Consider the following 24,678-nt stretch of genomic DNA (forward strand, 5'->3'; position numbering starts at 1 on the left):
TGGCCATTTCAATGGAAACAAATGAAAATTTTGTTCCTCATATATATTAAAGATAAATCCATGTCAAAAAGTTTTCATTCATGTGCTGTCTACGTTTTTCATGTTATTTGGTTCCAAACAAATGGCATATGGTACCTATTAAAATTGGGTGTAACTGCACATGCAACAGCCCTCGTGTCTTCTGTGTGCACTATGTTAACTTATTACAATTGGAGGAATAATTTCCTATTGTCCATCTTTAATTTGGGAAATTTTCCCCTTTTGTATTGTTTTAGTAGCTGTTGGTGTATTGCCATGATTCTTTGGGGCAGAGCCATGTATAACAAAGTTCCCACTGGAAATTTGAAAATCTGAAAATATATACACTCCACATGTTCACAAAATATCTACCTAACTAACTCTGTTACAAGTTACAACAAGTTGAACTAACACTTGACTTGTTTGGTTTGCAGAATGACTATCTCTAGTCTGGTCTTGGATTGAATCCTGGATTGCTGAGTCTTGCTTGGTTACACTAACTGTACAAACATCTCATTCCTATTGGGGCATCATGCTGCTTGCAAAAACTTCCGAGTCCAAGCAGGTCCCTTTTCGTGCTCCATGTGTTTTGACTTTTATAGTTTATCTTGCTTTTAGGTCAGCAAAAATGATGTTGTACTTCATTCAAACATTCTATGAAGTGCTAGATTTCAGCTCTTAAACTTAATTTGATGGCCTTTTTTGCTATGGACCAAGAATAGTTGATGTAGCTGCAATGATGGAATTTACATTGTCTCCTTGGGATCTCATCATGTATTAGGTGTAGGCCTTGAAGCACACCATTTAACGCTTATACTTCCTGTCTTCCAAAATAAATAACTTCAACTCTCTTTCACATGCATTACTAAAAATATTTTAGTGTACTCTGGTTTGCCAAGTTTGATTTCTTTCAAATTGGGTTGATTCATAGAACTTAACTTTGTTCATTTAGCTCAACAATCTAAATATTGCAACCACCAAACAAAGTGTACTCAAGGCTCTAGCTGCTTGGTTTTTTTAGCATTTGTAACCTTGAGGTATGGTGAATCTTGCTTAGACATGAGCTTTTTGTGTGGTTAATTTCTAACAGCCTTCATTTCTCCGTTGTATGTTTCCACTCTAATGGAAGAGTATTTTTTTTTTGTTTGCAAATATGCCTTGCTCCTTCCAGGGAGTATATATGTTGTTTGGCAACATTGTGTTTGTTCATAGTGTTTATTGCCTAGCCTTAGAAAACTGTCCAGGAACTTTCCCGGATGCAACTATAGCTTCATTGGTTTCTTTAATATTTTTTCATATTTACTTGGAAAACTTTTTGTAAATTTTTCATCTTGTCTACTAACTTCTATACAAGCCCTTTTCTAATAAATGATAATGCTAAATTATTTAAAGAGTCATGCTAATGACAGCCCAATGAGCTGCCAATAAGGGGAAGAAAACACCAAAAAACTCTCAATGTATTTTTTACACATCCCAAAGCATTTTCACAAATTTGGATACACTTTTTACACGTCCACTGGTACTGTTGACAGCCCAAAGGCTGTCTTTAGCATTTTTCCTAATTTAAATTATGCAAATGTATTCCATGTCGAAGAGATATGCCAGAAGACTCGTAGGAATGATGGAAACAACAGAATACTGCATGTTTTATAAAACTAAGTTGCATCTCTCTCTCTCTCTCTCTCTCTCTCTCTCTTTCTCTCTCTCTCTCTCTCTCTCTCTCTCTGTGGAGGAGTTTGAAGTCTTCTATGGAGTCTACCCTAATTTTTTTGTCATTTGTATGCTTTGCAAGAAAATCCCTCACTATATACTGTTGAAATGGCAAATGTGGAATCAGTGAGTTTTTAATTGAATGATTTATATATGAATACTTTTGTTGTGTTATAATATGGTGAAAATACAGATAGATTCATATCTCTTCATTGTTGTATCTAGTAAAACAGTTATTTGGAAGGTTTCCTTTTGTCACTTTTTTTAGAAATCTAGATGTATTACTATGCTGAATATAAGGTTTTTTTTTTTTTTTTTTTTTTTTTTTTTTTTTTTAAATATAAAAAAGACTTCATTATGTGCTTTTGCACAATAGGTCATATCATATCCTCAGTATCTTTTGGTTTTGTTTTTTTTTTGGGTGTGTGTGTGTATATTTAATATAAATGTAAAACACATTTTAGAAGAAAAAAACGAAGCATGCTTTTGTATCTATTGGTTAAAATGATGAAAAATTGAAAATGAGCTTTATAGACTTGTAATTTACTTATGGCTTTAGAGAAGAATTTTTGGGTGCTTCGAATGCATGTTGTTGTGTGTTCCTATAGTCAAGAGCACTCTATCGAACTTGCCTATTTATTTTTTGTCCATGGCCCATTTTTGGCTTTTTATCATTTCAAAACGTTACTCACCTAAGGTTTTAGTTCAATTGTGAATTTTATTTTCCTCCCAAGGAAACCTTCGAGGAAATATATTTGAAAACCTTTTGAGATCATTAAATTTACGGTTTTGGAACAAAAATGTACCATGTTTCGAAATGTGCTTTCCAAAATCTAATTCATTTGGGTGTTAACGTTTTGTGGTAACACTTTGGTTTTATGGATTTTGTAGAGAGCTTATTTCCATTGATTTTTTAATTGGGGTGCATTCTGCACATAGCGCATGCCTATTGTCTCTGTTGGTTTGCAATAAATTATCTTTTGTTTTTTAAAAATGCAGAGGAAGATTCAAGTAATTTGATTACCATCAATTATTCTAAATACATTGATCCCTCTCTAAACCAAATTTCTCTCTTTTTATTCAGTATTCTAGTTCATCATTAATGGATTACTCTCAATTTTCTATTAATTGGTCAATTGGAAAGAAGATGAATTGGATTATATCTCTTTTTTGCCAGACATTTGATTTAAGCAGTTCAGAAGGTGTGGACTTTCTAGATACATTTCTTTCCATGAATCCAAATTCCAGGTATGATGACAAGAAATTTAATTTTAATGATATTTCTATAATACAATAATTGTTATGTATGATTTCATTTTCCTGTAAGGAGCTATTTATAATATACTTCTGATCAAAACTGCTTGAGTTGTTCATCTGGAACTTCATGCCACCTTACCTACATGCAAGTCCCTAAATGTGATCAATTTTCCTTCGTTCTGTCGCATAAGATTATTGAACAGGGTATTTGAATCATGGATGAGTGATCCGCTTGTTTTTTTATTTTTTATTTTATCCTTCATTTCATTTGTTCCTTCTATTCTGTTTCTTTTTCCTTTCTTTCGCTTGTAGCTGTGATTTTTATTTGAGTTATTAAAAAGTATATTTTCATTGAACTAAAGCTGCATCTATGCTAATGATGCAAATGAGGAATTTTTTGGTGGCTAAATCAAATTATTCTTGATATTTCATTATTTGATTTAAAAGCATATGTTATTGCTTCTTCCCATTTTTCTCAGATATATCAAATCCTTGGTAGGGTTATAATTAACGTTGATCATGTGTATTTCTGTGAATATATATTTTTACCCTCATCAGTATGCGTGTATTAGTTGTGCACTGGATAATCCTACTGTTGCACTGAAATTCATTAATCATTATCATATCAGGCTTTTCTTTTCTCTTTATTTTTTCTTTTACGCATAATTTTAAAACATGTGAGCTCAAATTTCTTCCAACAACTGGGTTTCGAAATTGACGCTTTTTTTTTTGTATTGTGATTTGTGACTGTTATAACATACTGTAGTGCTTCACTAAACTGAAGATGTAGACCATGTGTATCTAAATATGCTTAATTCTGTCCTAGTTGCAACATGTAGCATTGAAATGCTTTCTTTTCTCTCTTGAGCTTGTCTAATTGCATTTAAGTTTGTGTTAATATCAATAGCGCTTAAGTTGGCGGTGATGCAAGAATTGTTTATCTCACTGTTTGCATCCTGCTCATAGCGGACAGGTTAGAATCCACGATTTCTACAGGGTTCTGAGATTGAAGGCTTGTAATCTTTCTGAAAAGGTTAGTGACCAAGTATTTTTCACTTTTTATGTAACCTACTGGTCTTTAATATGAATATCTTGTTTGTGTCTCCATGCTTGAAAGGCCTCTTTTATGTATGCCATCTTTGTCTAGTTCTTTTTCGATTTCTGACATTTGAACTGCGAACTCATTTGTTACATATATATATATTTTTAAAATTAATTTGCCATAGAGTGAAGGTCGATATACATTTGAACAATAAAATAGTCATAAGACAGGCATGACAATTTTTAACAAGGATTTGTGTGTGTCAAATGCCGATACTTTTCACACTTCCGGCATTGTGTAGAACACATTTTAAAGCTGTTCTTTATTCAAAAATTAAACTTCATGATTTATGACACTTGGGCAACATGTCCTCACACTGGCCAATACATAACTCACAGAACTTATTTGTTGTGTTACTGATTTCATCTAGTTTATAGAAAAGTTTTAATCATGAAGAAATATGAAGTCAAAGGTTTATACAAAAAATTTCAATTTGACCATATTTTCAAAGAGGAAAAATTACCTATAAGGAGTGGGGTGTGGGAGGAGAGAAAAGTCATTATAGTAATCTGCACTTCTGTGCCAGACACAAATTCTGCTCTATCTGTCTCTGTCATCATCAATGATTATATCAATATAATTCGCTACTAGAAAGTTCAATTACAACTTAAACGATCCCATTACAGGGGTGAGGACACTCTAAATCCACATATTGCCCAATTAGAAGCAAATCAATTAGGAAATCGATAGATGATTGATTATTATCTGTGGATTGATATGACTACTTTCAGTATGTATACATAACCAAGTAGGACTAGTTCAGTTGACCAGAATTCTTGAATCGCTCATGTAGGTCAAGGGTTCTTGTCTTGCCATGGACAAGGTTCCCCTCCTCCCAAGGCTATGATTGCAAATGTCCAAAAATAAAAAATAAAATAAAATAAAGAAAGATATTACCACTTGGAACTTGCAGTCTGGGGACCTGACATTCCGAAGTTGTATAACAGAATGCTCTGCTCCTGATTGGATTCCAAAGCTGCAATGGCTTGTCACACTTGATTAAAACCTGTGTCAAGTATCAAATGAAAAAAAATACTAGAAGCATGTTTTTCCTTAATTTTTCTTATCAACCTGTACAGAATTGAGTGCAGCAAGTATTGAATGATGTTCTCCAGGAACTTCGCACGAGTGACTGCAAGGCTATGACAATTATCATGGTCATTAATTCCTCTAATTTACTTGAACAAAAATATTTAAGCATTAAGTTGCACAGATGATAGTTAATTAAAGGAGAAGGCAATATAAGTTACGACCACAGTATATTAGATTTGTGAATCATAAACTATGTGATTTGCTATGTAATATTACTCTTACTTGTTGTTGTGAATCTATTTTCTTATGATTTGATGAGTCACTATCTAACTTTCAATGTTGGACCGTGGTGATGTCCCATGTCTGTCAGTACTTCTTAGATGTTGACCCATGTTATGTCTTTGTGATGACTTGAACATAGCTGTCTGGTGACACAATGGATGTGAAAGTATGGTCACTAATAGGAAAATGCAATATTGTATGACTATGAAGCACGGGTACAGATACTAATATGATACGAGTATGTCGATATGGCAAAATCTAAAAAAAATAGGGTACGGATACGGCTTGATACGTTTGTAAAAAAATATTTATTTTTAATTTAGAATAATACAAAAATTGATTAAATGATTTAATTTGTTAAGATTCAACCTACAATTAACATTTAATGCCAAAAGTAAAGGTATAAACTAAAATTAAATGTCATTATATTAAATAACTTACAAAACACAGCTTAATTTTGTTTATAAGGGTAAACTACCAATAGATCCTAATAGTTGGACTTAATTCTCATCAAGTCCTATTGAAAATAATGCATAGTACAATTGTCATTAAAAATAATTTTTGGGACAATTTTTTGCGTATGTCGCTAAAAATTGACAATTAGTGATTTTTTTTTGTCACGATTTTTTTTATAAATTGTCACTAAAACTTACAATTAGTAACCTTTTTGTCATGAATTTTTCAAACTGTCATTAAAAGTTGAAAATTAGTAATATTTTTTTTAAACTGCCGCTAAAACTTATAATTAGTGACATTTTTTGTGACAATTTTCAATCTATCGTTGAAAATTAACAATTAATAACGTTTTTTAATAGTGTGTGATGAAAAATGTCATTAATTATCATATGACCTATTGGATAATAAGTTCACTTAGTAGGACCTACACGTAAGTCTCTCATTTTATAATCATGCTAAGCATAAAATTAAAAATAAAAAAAAAGTCTAGAGAAAGAAATTTTATCTTTGTAGTAGAAGAAAATAGTGTTTCGACTGAAAAATGGTATAACTTGGGTATATATTAGGTACGTTTGAATATATCAAAAATTTGAATACGTGTTTCGTGTATTCAGTACATATGCAGAAGTACACCATATGAAGTACTATTCGCCGATGAGTACCTGGTACTGGTACGGCATATTTGTCAAAGTACTCATGCTTCATAGCTGTATAACTATGTAGAAAATACTAGGCCTTAGTCTTGAATGGATGGATATGAGGCCTTTGCTGTGGAAATAAATTAGATACGTGAATAAATTTTGCTCACTTGCTGTCCATGAAATGTGAAACAACATTACAATTTACAGCTACTTGATTTGAGAAAGTTTTCATATTTAAGAAGTTATTCTTTCCTGATTTCGTCACCTATCTCATGGCTATTATTCTATGTTGTAGATATTTGGAGTCCTTGATGTGGAGAAAAAGGGTAAAATAACATTCAAGAAGGTGATAATCTCTCTCTTAGTTATACATGAGATCCTCAATTGGTCCCAATTTTGTCTGCACTAAGCCAATACAGAGCCTCTCATAGATGGAAAATCTATTGCTTGCAGTTCCTATATGGGTCAGCTCATGTCCTACAGCAACCATTTTCAGACAGACGAGCCAGTGAATTAGCCTTCGCTGAGTGTCACACTAGTGGAAACCATTACATTTCCGAGCAAGAAGTATGTCTCATACTCTTTTCCTTGATATTCCCTTTTATTTATTATACTTTTGGATAAGGTGTAAGTTGTGTACTCTTGGTTGGTAAATGGATGGCTCAGTTAGGAGATTCCCTCAAGCCGGCTATTCCAAACACAGACGAGTTTGAGGTGAGTAATTGACATCCTCATGGGTTTAATGGAAATGTTAATCTAATCCATACAATAACCTTAGAAAAGTAACCACAACGATATATTTTTCTTGAAATTCTTTCAAATTGAAGCTTTGTTTTACTTTACATTTGTAGATCCATGAACTATTCAAATCATTTGATACCGATAGCGATGGGAGGATCAACAAGGATGATTTTATCGCCTGTTTAAGAAGAAATCCGTTGCTTGTAGCACTTCTCTCTCCCCAGTTAATGCACAAGAACTTGTCTAGAGTCGATGATACATAGGAGGTTAAAGGAGATGGTGTGACGGACGATGGGTTGATCAGTCTTCTTGTAGATTTGGCTCAATGAAACATTTTAGCTCTTTAACAGAGGGCTTAAGTGAGGGATAGGTTATTCGAATATAATTCTTTTTCTTTTGAAAATAGTCACTTAACTTCTTGTGATTTGTTGAATAAAATATACCGTCTTCATCAAAATTAACAATGTATTACACATGTCTACGTTTTCAAATAGTAGGGGATATATGTGCGTATATAGGGGTAGTGTGAAGTGTTTAGTTTAGAAAATGAGATTATTGAAGTTTGTTTACAAGTACTAATAAATTAGGAGGAGTTAATTGTTTATTTTCAAATAACATAGGTATTATGTGCACATAACTGTACTATAAGGGGATAAAGGGAAATATTTATTTCTTTTTTCTTTTTTTGAGGGAGAGGTGATAAATTATAAATATGCTACTTGAAATTTGTCTAGAAATATAGTTTACTTCTTGTGAGTTTAGAAATTACAGTTTTCCCCTCGTCAGAATTAGTTTATTAACGGCGTTGACGAGAAAAATGAAAATAACCCTATTTTGTTTTCCATAATTAACATTACCCTATTACCTATCTCCCTTTCCTTTGTTGTCAAACTTGTTCTTATTTTTCTTTCATTTCAACCACTTTCTATCCTTGTCCCCTACTCTAGCACCCGACCCTCTCTCTCCTTCACAGCTACCATTGTAATTTCTTTAAATGGTTGGTGTACTCCCCTCTCCTAGTCACCTCCACTCCCTTCCCTACTTTTGCTGCTTACTCTCACTCCCACTTGTACAATCCTTTTTTGAAACACTTCAGTAGTGCTCTTGTTTCAAAATCTACATAATGAATCAGAATACCGGGAGCCATCTCCTTATTAATATAATCTTACCCACCACTCCTACCCCCACTTGTACTTGAAAAAGAAGATAATAACAAACAAATAATTATCAACCCCTCAACCAAATAGATATTAGTTTAACATTCAGAATAGGCGCTATTGTTGTGATTTCAAAAAAAGACTTGTGTATTTTTTTTTCACTTTTTTGTATTTTAATAAATGCTTTTGTGACTACTTTCCTCTTCCTTTGTGGGACCTACCATTATTTTTTTTTTTTTTTGAGGATGGACCTACCATTATTGGGTTCACACGCTACTTTCTTCTTCTCTTTTTGTCATTTTCTTTCTTTTTTTGGTTAATTAAAAAAAATTCTAAGGTTTCACATATTTTTCATTTTAAATCCCAATAATTTCATTTCAACAAATTAAACTCTAAAGTTCCCATCCGTATTTTAATGTGCCCTCTCCTCCTTCCATTTTCGCTTGTTCAAGGTAACGGAGAATCATTTCAAGGTTTAAATTGAAAAACACCGGAGTTTAAAGTGAAAAGCATGTGAAACTTTTAAATAAATAAAAAACCTGTAGTTAACCCTAATATATAATTTCTTTTTGTGTGTGTATATATGTAACTTACATATCTTATTGTATATGTACATTTGTGCTTATATATATGGTGAAATTTTTTATTCAAATTTTGACTCTTCTAATGATAAAATTTTGATTTCATCCATACTATGTGAGAAAGGTTACCTGAAATGTAAGAGACTTATCAGTGTTTTAAGATTTAAAGCTCCCTGATATGTAAGAGACACTTATCAATACTTTAATGGATTAATGTTATTCTTAGTCATCAAAATTAGGGATGAAATCAAAATTTTACTCCCCCGTCCAATATTGATAGCCCCTTTTTGAATATTCAAATTTTAAATAATTAATTCCAAAAGTACCATTTTATTTCCATTTTTAAACATATTTATAATTACTTTACAAGGGATAATTTTGAAAATTTTTAAATTTAAAATTTTGACTTTCAAAGTGGACATATATATATATTTTTTTGAACAGGAAGTGGACATATATTTTGGGACAACAAAAAATGTAATAATGGACCAATAAAATAGGACGGAGAGAGTATCATCGGAAGAATAAAAAATTGAATAAAAAAATTTCACCATATATACAAGTACCCTTGTACATATACAATGAGATATGTCAATTATAAATATACACACAAAAAAAAAATTATTATGATTAATTACAAAAAAACTTTAAAACTTCACGCGTTTTTCACTTTAAACTCTAATATTTTCACTTTGAACCCCAAAACAATTTTCTGTTACCTCACACAGACAAAGATAAACAAAAGAGGCACATTGAAACATAAATGAAACTCTAAACTTTAACTTGTCTAAATTGAAATACTGAGATTTAAAATAAAAAATACATAAAACCTCTTTTTTTTTTTTGTAATTAATCCATTTTTTTAACTTGTTCAGGATTTGGGATTGGTTTCGGTAAAAGCCCAACAAATTTGGGCTGGACTGGGTTTCAAGGACAAAAAGTTGTATACCTTTCTCTTTCATCTTTCTCTTAATTTTTAAAATTAAACCTTTGAAATTTATTTAATCCTCTTAAAAATAAGATTTATTTGAAAGAACTGATTTCATGAACGAGGATTGATTTTATATATATATATATATATATCTTCTTTTTTGAGAAAAATATTTATATATGATTTTTTCCAGGTTAAATCATATTGTTTTGGAAAATATATTTTGGCCTACTACTCATTTATTTGTATTAAAAAATAATTTCAAGTAAGAATATCAAATTTTGTTATAGCTACAATTGGGAGGAGGAAACTTGAATCTCCACATTATCAGTGGACATCTTCAACTAATTGATGTGTCATCAATGTACTAATTTAATAAATCTCACCTTTCATGTCTTATAACAAATATATTAGTGACACAAAAATAATCTAAAATTTAATCACTGCAACATTAACTGAAATTAAAATTATCCAAACAAGCAATTATTAATACAGTTGACAAACAAAAAGGAATCCAAACATGCAACAAGTTCCTGCCGACAAACATCCAATGCAATTAGCAAATCCATGAATCTACACATTTTCTCACAAAAACAATTTCTCCATATGTAGCATCATATCACTTTGACCATTTGCATTATACAGCATGATCAAAACAAACAGCTAACAAAGTACTGTAAGATTATGGAATGCAATGTGATTAGTGAGATAAGAAAGTCCTCTTAGACAGTTTTACCAAAATTTATCAGATTGGAATATGATTGAAGAAAGAAAAAGAACAATTGCCCCTTTCACGCAGGGGGCATTATCGAAACAAAAATGTCCATGTGATTGATCAACAAATGTGTCTGCTGCTGCCACTAATTTAGCTATATTTCTGTACAATTTATACCAAAGGGTTCAAGTAAACCGCTGTACATTCTTTGTGATCTGTTTTTTAATATTATTATGTTAGTTCTTATCTTTGGGTGATGGGTTATATTACCACTGTTCCTTTAGTGATTTGATTATCATCTGAAGAATCAGAGGGTTGAGATTTGGGTTTACTCATGATCCAAGAGTATCTATAACCGAGAGAGCTTCCACTTGTCTCAGAGAGCTGCATGCAATATTTGATTGTGGCACCTCAATCAAATCCAAATGACAGGCCTATACTAACGAGACTAACCGAATTATGAAAATCAAACGTTAATAAGTACCTCGGTAAGCTCAGAAAGATGGCGGGACCTAAACTCGTTGATAGTAGCTTTTATTTCTGACATGGCAGTTTAGCCTAACAAGGAAAAACAAGATAAAGTAAGAACATTCGAAAAATGCCAAACCAAAATAACCAAACTTCTATAATGTTTTGACTTTCTATAGCACATGCTAACAATTTCACAAGCAAGCATCAACCAACAGCAGTAACCAGAGCTACAAACGAGCCGTGCTAACAATTTCACAAGCAAGCATCAACCAACAGTAGTAACTAGGGCTACAAACGAGCCGAGTCAAGCCGAGCTTTAGTATGTTTGGGCTTGTTTATTAAGATTTTAACGAACTCGAGCTCAATAAAAATTTAACGAACCGAGCTCGAGTCGAGTTGGCTTAAGTTAGGCTTGACTTGAGCTTGAGTCTGTTTACAAGCCTTAACGAGCCCAAAAATTTATAAATTCATACTTGCGTATGAAACCAAAGTTACAATTAAAACTTTGATTATACAATATATATAAACATTCTAAAAAAAAAGTCAATATTTTACCAAAATAATAATATCTACTACCACTATTATATAAATGTACTATCTATAGTAAACTATTATTAACATTTATATTTTTTAAACATATAAATAACATATTTATCTTATTTTTTATACATATTTTTATATTATTTAATATATAAATAATAAATATTAAACGAGCCAGCTAACGAGCCGAGCTTTAGAATGTTTGGACTTGTTTATTAAAAATTTAAAGAGCTCAAGCTCGAATGCAAAAAAAAATTTAATAAACCAAGTTCAAACAAGCTCTTACTGAGCCAAGCTCGAGCCTGTTCTTGGCTCGAGCCTGTTCACGAACAGGTCTGTTCATTTTCAGCCCTAGTAGTAACAAGAGTTTGAGTTGCTGCGTTGCAGCTGGTGAATCCACAAGATCAGATCCAAATGCCTTCAATTTTCAATGTGTTAACCGAGTCAAATACATTTGTGTGTGTATGTCACGTGAAAGTGAAATTATATCATATAAATCACAAAACACTTCAGAGAAGCAACAGCCGCTTCTGCTTTACAATCAGAGAACCAGCATGGACATAAAACAAGTACTCAACAATGAAGACGATGTACACAAATAGTTGAATTTGAGACTTAAAGGTAAGCATGTAGCAAGTCACTAATTCAAATTAAAAGATCCAATAAGATGCACGGTAATCATCAAGATTGTAGCAAAAAGAGATTAATCTTACAGTGATTTTATGGAATGTCAATCCAAAAATTGATCAATTACATTTCATACTAGCATAGCATGGTGAGTGACAAATTCAATGGAAATAATATTCAGCTTCCTTATGATTTGTTACAATCGGACTCCACACTACATGCATGCAACCAATTACCGATGCTCAGCAGAAAAAAGAAAATAGTATTCATCAATATAACTTACGCAGTATGTACCAAATACAAACAACGTACATAGCTCATGCAGTGAAAAATCTTATACAATTCAGTGTCACCGATACTGTTTTTAACCTGTGCAAGAACAGCAGTAGCTAGTTGGAGACTAGGTTCCAAGGTCTTGGGGACAACCTGTAAGAGTTTCAACTAAAACTCAAGATATGATGTAATTTGAACAAAAAATTGATCTTTATATAGATAATGCAAGATATATTAGTACTGATAAAAGATTTATACACAAGTCAAACAAGAATAATGAGCTCCTAAAACATAATCCTAAAATAAAATTGTAAGATTAACCTATATAGGCAATTAGGAAGAGTGAAATAACTAATGAAAACAGCAACAGAAATGTACCGTTGTTGGCCCCGCCTTTTCCAAATTGAGGCCATGATCAACATCATGAACACGGACAAATGTCTTGACATTAGGGAAATACTTGCTCAAAGCACACACTGTTCTATAGTTTGCACCGGGGGTATCTAAAGTTATTGCTGCTACACATGCTCTTTCAGCACCAACTTTATGGAGCACCTGGTGGCCAGGAATACGAGCAACATGTCAGACAATGAACCTGCACAAAGCATATTTAAGTTTGAGCAGGATCATCTATACCTTTCGACTACAAGCATCACCAAAATACACAGGAAGATCAAGTGCACGGCCAACTGCTACTCAGTCACTGAAATGATGGAAACTCTAAAATCAGTTATCTGGATGCTGTTGTAAAATATTCTCATAACCATTTAACACATTCTCAGTAAGTCATGGACACGGTACCTTTTCTTTTTTTCCAATTTGCATTTACGTTAAAATGTTCACAGAGATTCAGGGAATATAAGTAAATGTAGGAAAATATGGAACCAAAGGCTGGATAATCCTGGATATTCACTTCATAGACTTGAAATCCCCATGTTGTCCTTAGCAAGTAATACTAGATTTTATCATAAAAAATGGACGTCATAGAAAAACAAAGAAGGAATACCCCCAGAACAGAAGTACATGAAATAGTCTTCAAACTGGCATAGATTACCCAAAAGGAACTAGCTAGAAAACTCACAAAGCCCACACTCATATGACTAAGATTTTCAGCAGAATATTCAATCAGCAATCCCTTCTCTTTCTCAGCCCCAAAATTGACTTTATTCCAGGAATATCAATTCATTGTGATGGAAGCATACCTCCTCACATCAAGAGCAACAAATGGAATAAATTGTTCTGAAAGAAGCTGCACAATGATATGAAAGAACAGAAGGAAATACTGCTCTTAGACAAAACATGATACATACATCCATACATAAACTACATTATTTTTTGGGGTAAGAATCTATACATAAACTACATTAAAAATAGATCCACCACAACAAATGATTTAAAACAAATTCATCAAAAAAAAAAAAAAATGCAAACAGTGACAATACCTGGCCAACACGTCCAAATCCACAGATAATGATATGGTCCTGCAAATCATCTGTCTGGGGAAACAAGCCAAGGGAAATCAACGATCAATACATTCAGTGAATATTTCAGTGTAAAAGCAACATCAACCCTATGTCAAAAACAGACAATTCATTCCATGGTCAGATGTATGGCTGCACCAGTCATTAAAAACGATTTAAAATTATTGAATAAAAGTTTAGTAGATCCTAGGTATAGTTGGACATACTATATTCAGGAGTTTGGAATAGATTTAATAACGGATCATATCTTATACAAATATTGCAAGACCTAACTTATTTTAGTGCACAGACTATATGGCAGCCAGTGGTTCTTCACCACCTTCATCTATCATCGTCAAATATTTTTGCATGAACTCAAAATGGCAAAACTTCAAGAAGGAATATAAACACAAAATACCAAATGCAAGCGAGTAAGTGTTTACCAAAGATTTCTCAAATGCATAAGCACAGTGAGTTTATGGAAACCTAAGATCAAAACAAAATTCATACACATACACGGTTCAAAATTAAAAAAGGCTTCATGATATTGACAGAGACTTTTGAGAGCACATCATAAATATTTCCCCACATTCTAGTGCAATAACTAATAAAAGTGCTTATAATACAATTTTCTTCTTTTTTTTTTTTTGGGTACAAAAATGGATATGCAGATAGGTTACTCCAACATATCCGCCAAGAAGTATTGCCCTTCAGCACCTACAGTATATCTGCAGGGAACCGCACCGCACCTATGTCGGGGTCGAAGCTTAGGCCCCTTGCGTGCTCCAAGCACTAAAGAGTATGTTTAGCCCCAACAAAAGGTTATAGAGACTTGAACCTAAGCCTTGAGTGAGGGATTCGAAGGTCTTATCCACTAAACCAACCACTTGTTGATCATACAACAAAAAAAAATAAATAAATAAAATAAAAATATATTTTTTTTTTATTTGCGCCTCCCATGATATAGTTAGAATGATCACTAGAAAATCTATGCTCCATTTTCCTAACCAAGCTGAGTTTGAAAAGCTAAGCTACCCAGTAAGCCAATCCTGATTGACAAATCATATCCATAACTAACACAGTACCAATAAACTACAAATTATTATCTAGTGGAAATAAATAAATAAAGGAATTGAATTCTGTAAACCACCAATATAAATGCTCACTCAGATATCATCAAACTTGAAATTATGAATTCTACCTCACTCTCTACAGGTAACAAACTTCGCACATCATGCAGCTCAAAACGAGAGGCTAGTAATTGGCCTCCGACAGCTAACCATGGGGTGAGGGCCATTGATACCCTACCACAAGAAATAGCAAAGATGACATTGACATCTGACAAGACATTATACCCTGCAAAAAAGGCCAATTAGCAAACAATTAGTTGTGCTAGCAATACTAATGACAATAGTTACCATTTATATTGTTTTGTTTTATTTATCTAGTGTGGAATTACCAGTCCTGCACAGTTTATTTATCTACTGTTATGTATTTAAGTTCACAAAAACATATATGTGTGTGTGTGTGTGTGTTGAAAAAGAGAATCGAAAGGGGGAAAAATGACCTAAAATAATAAAAGGATAGCATGAATTTTGTTAAGTGTTAGGTGTAGTTTGGTCTTTATGTCTTATTCTTATTAATATAAATAGTTTTGTGTAAGGGGGAAACCCTATGTTTTTGAATCAATAATATACAACAGCCGTTTCTCCCTCTCTCTCTCGGTTCTGCAACTTCTTCTTCTCCTCCTCATCTATACATTCAACATGGTATTAGAGCAATATTTTCCTCCTTGAAGATTGTTCCTATGGTATTAGAGCAATATCTTCCTCCTTGAAGATTGTTCCTCTCCTTCCCTCGTTCTTGTATCCTGGTACGTTCTAAAAAAAAATAAAAAATAAAATTACAGTATGCTCGAAAATTAATGGGTATACATCTTATAATCTCCTTTTGATTTTTTGATTATCATTGATTGTGTTTTCCAAATTTTTTTATTTTTAGTCAAAACTGGGTGATTTTTTGAAAGTCACTGTTTGAACCCTTTTTGATTGATTTTTCCCTCCCCCTTGCATCCTAGGGAGCCAACTGACCCTCTAGAGGGATTTGCTATCCCTGTTTTGATGTATTTTGGCCCCACCTTGGTTTTTTCCTGAGTTTTGGATGATTTGCTTCAGTGTTTGGGTTCCTAGTTGATCTGGTTGCTTTATTCTAGGATTATTTTGCATTGTTTCAGCCTTAGAAGGTGCTCTGTTGTGCTGGTTAGGTGTTTTCAGGACTTGTTTGATATCCTACTTGTGTTTCTGCACCCTTTCTCTCGTATCTCATGGCTGAAAGCGAGGGTCAGTACTCTAAAGGCAAGGAGGAGAGTGGATTGAGTCGTGGTATGACTCTTGGTGATAGTCCTTCTCTCCATATTAATCTGGTCAAGCTTAATGGCATCAATTACTTGATTTGGTCCCGCTCCTGCAATCTTGCCATTGCCGCTCAGCGTTTGACTGGCTATATTACCGGTAGTACCAAGCAACCTACTGAGGACAGTGCTTTATATGCTCAATGGATTTCTGAGAATGCTTTAGTGATGACTTGTCTGATCAATTCTATGAAATCTACCATTAGTCGGACTTTTCTCTTGATAGATACTGCTCACAAGATCTGGATAGCAGCATCTCAGATGTATTCTCAACAAGGTAATGATGCACAAGCCTGTGAATTAAGAAAGAAGATTAGGGGCTTAGATCAGAAGGATCGCTCTTTGACAGTCTACTATGCTGAGTTGAGTGGTTTATGGCAGGAGCTAGATTACTACCAGAGTTTCCAGCCAGTTTGCTCCACGGATGCCACTATGTTTCAATAGGCTGTATGAATTGAGAAAGAAGATTAGGAGCTTAGATTAGAAGGATCGCTCTTTGGTAGTCTACTATACTGAGTTGAGTGGTTTATGGCAGGAGCTAGATTACTACCAGAGTTTCCAGCCAGTTTGCTCCACGGATGCCACTATGTTTCAATAGGCTGTGGAGAAGGAGCGGGTGTATGACTTTCTTGTTGACCTGAATTTGGAGTATGATCAAATACGGGTTCAGGTGTTGCGTCGCTCTCCGTTTCCCACATTGCGTGAGGCTTATGCACTGGTTCAATAGGAGGAGAGTCGTCGTAGTGTTATGGTGTATGTCCCTGTTCAAGACCGGTTAGCGATGGTTGCCACCCCAAATTCACGCGATACTCTGCCTCGTCAGCCTCAAGGTGGAGGTAAGGGTCCATTGGTTGATCGGGATAGGTTGAAGTGTGATTATTGTGGGAAAGATAGACATGATAAAGAACACTGTTGGAAGTTGCATGGTCGGCCTACTCGAGGCCGTGGTCGTGGTCGTGGTATTCGTCCTTAAGCCCATGTTTCTAAGACTACTGTTAGTGCCTCAGATGATGCTGGTTCTATTTCCCAGGATGAGCTTCACACTCTCAGACGTTTGATGGCTCGACTTGATTCTTTATCTATCTTAGCTCCGTCCTCTTCTGCCTCTTCCAACTTTGCCCACACAGCTAGTGCACTAAGTACCTCTTCGTCGTCTCCTTGGATCATTGATTCCGGTGCTACCGATCACATGACGGGTACTTCTAGTTTTTTTCCATTCTTATTCACCTAGTTTTGGGCGAGATAAGGTTAGAGTGGCCAATGACACTTTATCTTCTATCTCCGACAAGGAGTCTGTTCATTGCACCTCTTTACTTTCGCTTTCATCTGTTCTTCATGTTCCGAATTTTTCCACTAACTTACTTTTTGTTAGTAGCCTTACTACTGCTCTCAATTGCTCTGTAACCTTTTTCCCGACTCATTGTATCTTTTAGGAACTGGTTACGGGAAAAATGATTGGCAATGGTAGAGTATAAGGTGGACTGTACTTTCTGGATGCCATTCCTCTTGCATCAACTTTGTCCTCTCAGGCTCTTCAATGCACTTCTGGCTTCCCCTTCGTCTCCTTTATCAGTGGCATTGCCGTTTGGGGCATCATTCCTTTAATATTTTAGAGAAACTTTTTCCTTCATTAGTTCGAGATTGTCCTAGGAATAACTTTGTTTGTAATGCTTGTGAGCTTGCTAAGCATAAACGTGCTTGTTATCCTTCAATTAATAAACGAAGTACTTTTCCTTTTATACTTATTCATACCGATATATGGAGTCCTTCCCCTATGATTTCTACCTCTAGTTATCAGTGGTTTGTCACGTTTATTGATTATTATTCTCGTGTGACTTGGATTTACTTACTTTGCACTAAAAATGTTTTCTCGTGCTTCAAAAGTTTTCATAAAATGATATCCAATCTCTTCAATGCTACTATCAAAATTCTTCGGAGTGATAATGGGACTGAATATGTTGATGGAGCTTTCAGGGCATACCTCAAGGAGCATGGCATTCTTTATCAGACTAGTTGTGTTGGCACTCCTGAACAAAATGGAGTTGCTGAACGCAAGAATGGTCACCTTTTTGAGGTTGTCCCTCTCTTTTGTTTACCATGAACGTTCCTAAGTCTTTTGGGGGGAATGTTATTCTTACTGCTGCTTACCTTATTAACTGTATACCCTCTAGTGTCCTCCACTTCCAAATTGCTCTTGAGCTTCTTCCTGTGACTTATCCCACTTCTTCCCTTCTGACTCGGGTTTTTGGTAGTGCCTGTTTTGTTCATCTTCAATCTCATACTCGTGGAAAGCTTGATCCTAAGACTGTTTGGTGTGTCTTTCTTCGTTATTCTGCTACTCAGAAGGGCTACAAATGCTATGACCCTCACACTGATAAGCTGTATGTTAGTATAGATGTCACCTTCCGTGAATCTGATTTCTTTTTTCCTTATCCTCCGCTATCTCCTCAGGGGGAGAGTGGTATAGATGAGATTGCGGATGAGACGGCATCACATCAGCATGAGTTGTCTTTTTTCCTTCCTAATCAGCGGGCTATTATTTGTGGTGAGGGGGAGCCTAAGTTCAGTTGATGAGGAGTCGGATATCGGTGGTCATTTGTACAAAGCTGATCTTAAGACTTATTCACGGCATCAGAAAGTGCAGACTTCTCTTGTGCCACCAAGTCAATCATCATCTCCTATGCCAATTCCACACCCAATTTCCACTGACTCTACAGGTAATGATCCTCAGCCCATTTCTTCACCTGTTGTTGATCGTCCTGTTGCTGATAATTTGAGTCTTCCTATTGCTCTCAGAAAGGGGGTTAGAGCCTATACTCAACACCCCATTTCTAAATTTGTATCATATGATTCGTTGTCTTCTACATATCGTGCTTTTGTTTCGTCTCTTTCTTCTGTGTGTATTCCGTAGGGTTGGAAAGAAGCAATCAATGATCCAAAGTGGAAGGTAGTTATGGTAAAAGAGATACAAGCTTTGAGTAAAAATAACACTTGGGAGTTGGTGTCTCTTCCTAATGGGAAAAAAATCAATCGGATGTTAGTGGGTGTTCACCATTAAGCACAATGTAGATGGAACGATTGAACGGTACAAAACAAGACTAGTGGCCAAGGGATTTACCCAGACATATGAAATAGACTATCAAGAAACTTTTGCCCCGATAACAAAGGTGAATTCCATTCAAGCTATTCTTTCATGTGCTGCTAATTTGGGATGGCCTCTACAGCAACTAGATGTAAAGAATGCTTTTCTTCATAGGGATTTGGAGGAGGAGGAGGTATGTATGGATGTACCTCCAGGATTCTCATCTGAGTCTACAGTTGGAAAGGTTTGGAGATTGAAGAAGGCTTTGTACGGTTTGAAACAATCTCCTAGAGCCTAGTTTGGTAGATTCCTAAAGGCAATGCTGGGATTCGGGTATCAACAAAGCAATGCAGATCACACCTTGTTTGTCAAACACAATGTACATAAGGTAACAATGCTTATTGTATATGTGGATGACATAGTTGTGACATGTAATGATGAGGAGGAGGTGACCCATCTCAAGATGCAGTTAGCCAATGAATTTGAGATAAAAGACCTTGGTCCATTGAGATACTTTCTTGGGATTGAAGTTGCTAGACCTGATAAAGGCATCTTCATTTCTCAAAGGAAGTACATTCTAGATCTTCTTAAGAAAACGGGCATATTGGGCTGCAGACCAGCTGATTCACCGATAGAGACCAATCATTGTCTTTGTAATGGGGTTGGTCAGCTTGTGAAGAAGGAAAGGTACCAAAGACTTGTGGGAAGACTGATATATCTATCTCATACTCGTCCAGATATTGCCTATGCAGTTGGGATAGTGAGTCAATTTATGCATAATCCTCATGCAACTCATTTGGATGCAGCTTATTGCATTTTGAGGTATCTTAAATCTGACCCTAGAAAATGAATTTTGTTCTCTAATCATGGTCACTCGAGGTTAGAAGCATTCACAGATGCAGATTGGACAGGCTCTATAGATGACAGACGCTCTACCTCCGGTTACTGTGCCACTGTAAGGGGAAATCTAGTCACATGACATAGTAAGAAGCAGGTGGTAGTATCCAGATCTAGTACTGAAGTTGAATACAAGGCTATGGCACATGGAACATGTAAACTAATGTGGCTTCAATCTTTGTTGAGTGATATTAGGCTTGATTGCAATGATCTCATGACTTTGTATTGCGATAACAAGGCTGCTATTAGTATTGCACACAATCCTGTTCAACATGACCAAACTAAACATATTGAGATCGACAGACATTTCATTAAGGAGAAGTTGAATAAGACTGCGATAAGTATGCCTTTTGTTAAGTCTGAAGATCAACTGGCAGATGTTTTTACTAAGAGTCTTAGTAGTAAAGTCTTTCACCCTATTTGTTGCAAGTTGGGCATGAAAGACATCTTTGCACCAACTTGAGAGGGAGTGTTACGTGTTAGGGGTAGTTTGGTCTTTATGGCTTATTCTTATTAGTATAAATAGTTGTGTGTAAGGAAGAAACCCTATGTTTTTAAATCAATAATATACAGCAGCTCTCTCTCTCTCTCTCTCTCTCTCTCTCTCTCGGTTCTGCAACTTCTTCTTCTCCTTCTCATCTATACATTCAACAAATTTCAGTCACTAATACTGACATCCATTCAGTACACCACCACAAATTTGCTTCGACTCCCATTCACAAAATCAAACTCTCAACAGCAATCCAATCCTATGATCCTTTAAACATAAAAGAACCTGAAGTTCACCCAATCATGGTGGCCTATGTAACTTTGTCTAAATAAAGCCCACATCATTTTCATACCTTGCAATGCTAAACTGACCTAAATTTAGTACTATATCACTTTCATATACTTTTGAACAAGTATTAAGTACTCATGCTGGTGCATTCTACTAATCAAAGACAAATGGTATGGCATATCATCATTGCATAATGGATAACTCGGATATGGGTGTAAGGTGCAAGTATGTGTCTAGGTGTCGGATTTATCTAATTCTCATGTCCAATGACACCACAACATCACTAGATTTCATATTTCTTAAAACATTTGTTTGTTTTGTACTTTTTTAGTATAGAATGGCATTTGCAACCAAAAATTGTTATGAATGAAATGAAGGTCTCATGCATAGTGATAGAGTAAACTCAAACCATTTAGACATTCTTGTACATGTTGGATGCATTTCTCATGTGGAACCCTTACCCTTACACATGGCATGTCTATGTATCAGACACATCATATGGCTTGTCAAATTATTAATTATTATTTTTTGCAAGTCATGTTGGGAACACTTCACGGACACATGTCCTATGTCTAGACAAGTCTCTTAGAAAATTGATTTGGGGTCAAAGTAAATATATGGAAATTGATGCTTCTCATATCTTTGTGCCCTAACTTAATATTCATATACATAACAAATAAAAATATATATAAAATAAATAAATAAATAAATAATTCGTATCTCCCATGTTCGTATCTTAATTTTTGTGAAAATTCCATGTCCCATGTCCGCACTCGTGTCAAGGTCTCTTAGGCTGCCACTATGAAACCTAAAAGGATACGCGAAAGCATTTCACTTTCAAACTCAAAGATGGTAGAAGACTATCTAGAATGATTTGCAATGATAATAATAATAATAATAATAATAATGTGTCACAAACTCAACAGAGATATCAAATCCATTCATACATTAGCACCTTCTTAATAAGCCAACCAAATGGAAAACCACAAATATAAATATTTTACTTTAAGCTTTTAAGTTTATATGACAGAAATCCATCTCTTGGGCTGTGTTTAAATCATGGATTTGGGTTTTCAAATCTCAACCCAAATCTATGATCCAAACAGAATCTTAGTAGATGCATAATACACATGGAAAATCATGGGTGCCTAAAATTTTAGATTTCAAGTTTTAGGAGACCTAAACCTCCAAGATAGTCATAAAATGAATTTTCCTTCAGTATCGACTTCAAGGTGAATATACAATACACACACCTTTTAGCTATGACATGTATGCACATATCTGCACATTTAAACAAGTTTTTGGATTACAAACCAACTATGAATCCTATTATATGGATTACAAACCCCAATGCTTTTGTAACCACAATATACATTGATATTCTATATATGTGATTCTCATGTTCGCCTAGTTACAGACCAAATATTCATATTAAGTAATGCTCACTTACTGAAAATAAAATAAAGTCAAGTTTTTATTATGTGGGCCCACAGACATGTTTGAATCCAATACCCAGGAATTAGTAAAAAAAAATTTTTGGGTGAATAGAATTAGTAAAATTAAACAAACAAACAAAACAAAAACAAAAAAAGGAAGTAAAGCTTAGCTACATAATCCATCAACTATAAAACAACGCTCGCTTAGTGCACATTAATATGTGTTTGGGAGGAGAAATCAGACAGTAAAGTTTGCAAGAAAAATATTTAGTTCATAGAGAGGAAAACCTGATTAAAAGCTTCACAAAAGCCACAAATGCGAACTCTCCATCCAGAGCAAGTAGAAGGCCAACTCTTATTGCAGATATGATTGAAATACAAAAAGTCTACCTACTACAGCAATCTCCCCAGCCAGTTCACCATGCAAAACCTTGCAATACATATACAACACAGTATTAGAAGCCAAATTCTGAAGCAAAAACATAGCCACAATACTCGAACCCATCACAATCTGAAGAACAAAAGATAAACCCTTCCACACATCACTGAAACTGCCTAAGAAAGTCCCCAAGCAAGCCCACACAACCCTAATCACAGCCCCAAAAAATAGCATCAAATACAACGAAACTAGTCTCATCCCCTCCATCAAATACGTGCTCCGCCACAACTGCTCGAGCCCGCATTTCGATTCCACCACGACAATCACACACGCCAATGCCCAATTCACTTGCAAACGAACTAACACCAGTAACAAAATCAACACAAAAAACCAGAAAATAATTCGAATTGTAATCAACATCAAGCCTTAGAATCTCAACCAGTTGGGGCACCAAAATCACAAAAGAGGCAAAGTCTATAAAGACGACGATTTAAGAGACGACTGTTGTGATGGCGAGCGGGACGAAGGAATAGAATAGGGATATGAAGGCGGAGGCGAATTCGACTGGTCTACCGTAGAAGTCGTGGTAAGTGCTGTAGGTGACTGTGCTGATTGCGTAGAGAGAGAAGATGGAGACAGAAAGATGAAGATGGGGGAGAGAGCTAAGGTGTGGAGAGAGTAATCAGAGATTTGGGTTGGGTGGGAGAGGAGGATTCGGATGTGTTTGGGTTGGAATTGAGAGAGTGGCTCCCCAGAAGTTGGGGATTGGGGCTAGAGTTGCCGTGGGGGGTGAGCTTTAGAGAGAGAAAATTGATAGAGAGAGAGAGACAAAGTTTAGGCCTCGTTTGTGAACAGGTTATTTTAATAATTTTTTAATTTTTTAATTTTTTAATTAAAATATAAGGTAAAAAAATTAATATGTTTGAGATGAATTTTTAACTTTTTATAAAAAGATGTGTAAGAAGTAGAGAGAAAATAAAATCTTTAATTTTTTTGTATAAACTGTTGACTTTTTAATTTTTTTAATACCTTTTTAACTTTTTGACTAAACAATCACTTACCAAACGAGATCTTCAGTGATCAAATCAAACGACTGAATGTAACATATTTATCCTTTTTTTTTCTTTTTTCTTTTTTTTATGTGAATTGATTTTTGGCTATCGTAATTTAAAAAAATTTATTTAGGATGGATTTTTTGATTTTTTTAATTTTAATGTGAGTAAAAATAAAATGATTATGATTTAAATGTGATATTTTATCTTTGAGCTAAAAAATCTATTTCTTCTTTTTATAACTAAATTAGTCCTAACCCAACCCAACCCAACCCAACCCAAATCTTCATGCCAAACGAACCCTTAGTAGCATTTTTGGGTGTGTTTGTTTGGATGGACTAGATAAGGGGGGATTGAAATCCATCGGACTATTAGTCTTGGGATACATTGTCCCCGGACTATTTGGTTGGACTGGATTTGTATCATATGTTTGTTTAGTCATGAGATTATATGTCTGGATTGAATTATTTTTAATGAATCCAATGTTTATTTGAGATATTATAGAAAAAGATAAATACTCAAATGACTATTTTGTCATTTTCAATTATTTACTAAGTAATAGCAATATCAAACATAGTTTTAATATTTTAATTATTTTTAGCTAGATTAAATAAAAATTTATTTTATTTTATTTTTTTGCACAATTAAAT

The 24,678-nt window shown here is 34.5% G+C and overlaps 2 protein-coding genes and 1 long non-coding RNA gene across 22 annotated transcripts in view; 2 read left to right on the forward strand and 1 right to left on the reverse strand.

Annotated features, from left to right (window-relative positions):
• Positions 1–902, forward strand: part of LOC114284902 (putative disease resistance RPP13-like protein 1) — a 30,209-nt gene extending 29,307 nt beyond the window's left edge. For all 5 annotated transcript variants that reach the window (XM_082916842.1, XM_082916840.1, XM_082916838.1 and 2 more), the window contains one exon: positions 453–902. The gene's annotated coding sequence lies outside the window, so the exon portion shown is untranslated. The remainder of the gene's footprint in view (positions 1–452) is intronic.
• On the forward strand, positions 502–7,749 carry LOC114295232 (lysophospholipid acyltransferase LPEAT2). Its single transcript, XM_082916846.1, has 7 exons — positions 502–636; positions 2,906–2,976; positions 3,952–4,018; positions 6,794–6,844; positions 6,952–7,065; positions 7,165–7,212; positions 7,350–7,749. Exons 2-7 carry the CDS (start codon positions 2,960–2,962, stop codon positions 7,500–7,502), a joined length of 450 nt encoding a protein of 149 aa, XP_082772972.1. The 5' UTR covers positions 502–636; positions 2,906–2,959; the 3' UTR covers positions 7,503–7,749.
• On the reverse strand, positions 4,633–23,798 carry LOC114295235 (uncharacterized). 16 transcript variants are annotated; one of them, XR_014362476.1, is made up of 9 exons: positions 22,886–23,798; positions 15,196–15,350; positions 13,977–14,030; positions 13,336–13,783; positions 13,171–13,237; positions 12,913–13,089; positions 12,631–12,687; positions 11,108–11,181; positions 10,645–11,007 (listed from the first exon to the last, which is right to left on the reverse strand). It is a non-coding gene; the product is annotated as an uncharacterized LOC114295235 (long non-coding RNA). The 16 variants fall into 16 exon arrangements; XR_014362477.1 differs by lacking the exon at positions 10,645–11,007 and adding an exon at positions 4,633–5,093 and having other exon boundaries at positions 13,171–13,783; XR_014362474.1 differs by lacking the exon at positions 10,645–11,007 and adding an exon at positions 4,972–5,093 and having other exon boundaries at positions 12,574–12,687; positions 13,171–13,783.
• Between the last annotated feature and the right edge of the window lie 880 nt (positions 23,799–24,678).

The sequence above is a fragment of the Camellia sinensis genome, chromosome 2 (assembly GCF_055761805.1).
Source record: "Camellia sinensis isolate YWXY chromosome 2, ASM5576180v1, whole genome shotgun sequence".
Lineage (NCBI taxonomy): Eukaryota > Viridiplantae > Streptophyta > Magnoliopsida > Ericales > Theaceae > Camellia > Camellia sinensis.